Source organism: Bison bison, unplaced genomic scaffold, assembly GCF_000754665.1.
Source record: "Bison bison bison isolate TAMUID 2011002044 unplaced genomic scaffold, Bison_UMD1.0 scf7180017864146, whole genome shotgun sequence".
NCBI lineage: Eukaryota > Metazoa > Chordata > Mammalia > Artiodactyla > Bovidae > Bison > Bison bison.
The window spans coordinates 5,205,133-5,206,176 of record NW_011494718.1 but is presented as its reverse complement, the minus strand read 5'-3'; the positions used below and the strand labels follow the sequence as shown (position 1 = coordinate 5,206,176).

The window sequence follows — 1,044 nt, the reverse complement described above, 5'->3', positions numbered from 1 at the left end:
TGGACATGATTCTGAGTAAACTCCGGGAGTTGGTGATGGACAGGGAGGCCTGGCGTGCTGCGATTCTTGGGGTCGCAAAGAGTCGGACACGACTGAGCGACTGAACTGAACTGAACTGACTGAATGTTTGCATGACAGCCTATATAGCATGAGGGCTTCTCTGATGGCTCAGTGGGTGAAGAATCTGCCTGCAGTGCAGGAGACACAGGAGAAATGGGTTGGATCCCTGGGTGGGGAAGATCCGCTGCAAAGGGAATGGCAACCCACTCCAGTTCTTGCCTGGAGAACTCCATGGACAGAGGAGCCTGGCGGGCTGCAGTCTCGGCACTGTTGGCTACAGCCCGCACCATTAGGGAATGAAGAGTGCCATGTTTTAAAGCATTGGCAGCCCCAAGAGATACAGAAATAGTATGAAAAGTACATTTTGGTTTTAAAAATTAAATCACTGGTCATTTTTTCTAAGGTCCATGATAATTTTCAAAGTATTAAAACTGCTCACAGAGTCAAAATACTAGCTCCCAAAGCACGGGTTTCTGCTTTGTTTTTGTGGCGGTTGGTATGTCTTGTGGTTTGCTTTTGAGGTACCAGGCGACCTGGTCACCTCAGCCGCACTTGTCTGAACTTCATTTGCCCCCAGTGGCCCCGCGGTGGTCCCCCTGACTCCTTGGTTTTCAGGAGAGACTGCCCCTGTGCCCAGCCGGCCCTGAGCCTTGTGTCCTTCCACAGGCCCGTTCATCAGCGTCGTCTTATCCAAGCTGGAGAACATGCTGGAGAACTCGCTGCACGTGAACTTGCTGCTCATTGGCATCATCACACAGCTGGCCAGCTACCCGCAGCCCCTCCTGCGCTCCTTCCTGCTCAACACCAACATGGTCTTCCAGCCCAGCGTGCGCTCCCTGTACCAGGTACCGCCCGGCCCCAGGTACCGCCTTGCCCCTGCCCTGCCCACACCTGCTGGGGACCCCGGCTGATGCACAGGCCCAGCCCCCCGCCCCGCTTCGCCCTGTATGCCTGCGCACACCTGCTGCCAGAGGCCTGGCTGAT

The 1,044-nt window shown here is 55.5% G+C and overlaps 1 protein-coding gene across 2 annotated transcripts in view; it reads left to right on the top strand.

Moving 5' to 3' along the window:
- The window catches only part of FAM160A1 (family with sequence similarity 160, member A1), a 280,052-nt gene that overhangs the window by 272,079 nt on the left and 6,929 nt on the right, over nucleotides 1–1,044 (top strand). For both annotated transcript variants that reach the window (XM_010840751.1, XM_010840750.1), the window contains exon 11: nucleotides 727–905. In XM_010840751.1, coding sequence (XP_010839053.1) covers nucleotides 727–905 — 179 coding nt within the window. The remainder of the gene's footprint in view (nucleotides 1–726; nucleotides 906–1,044) is intronic.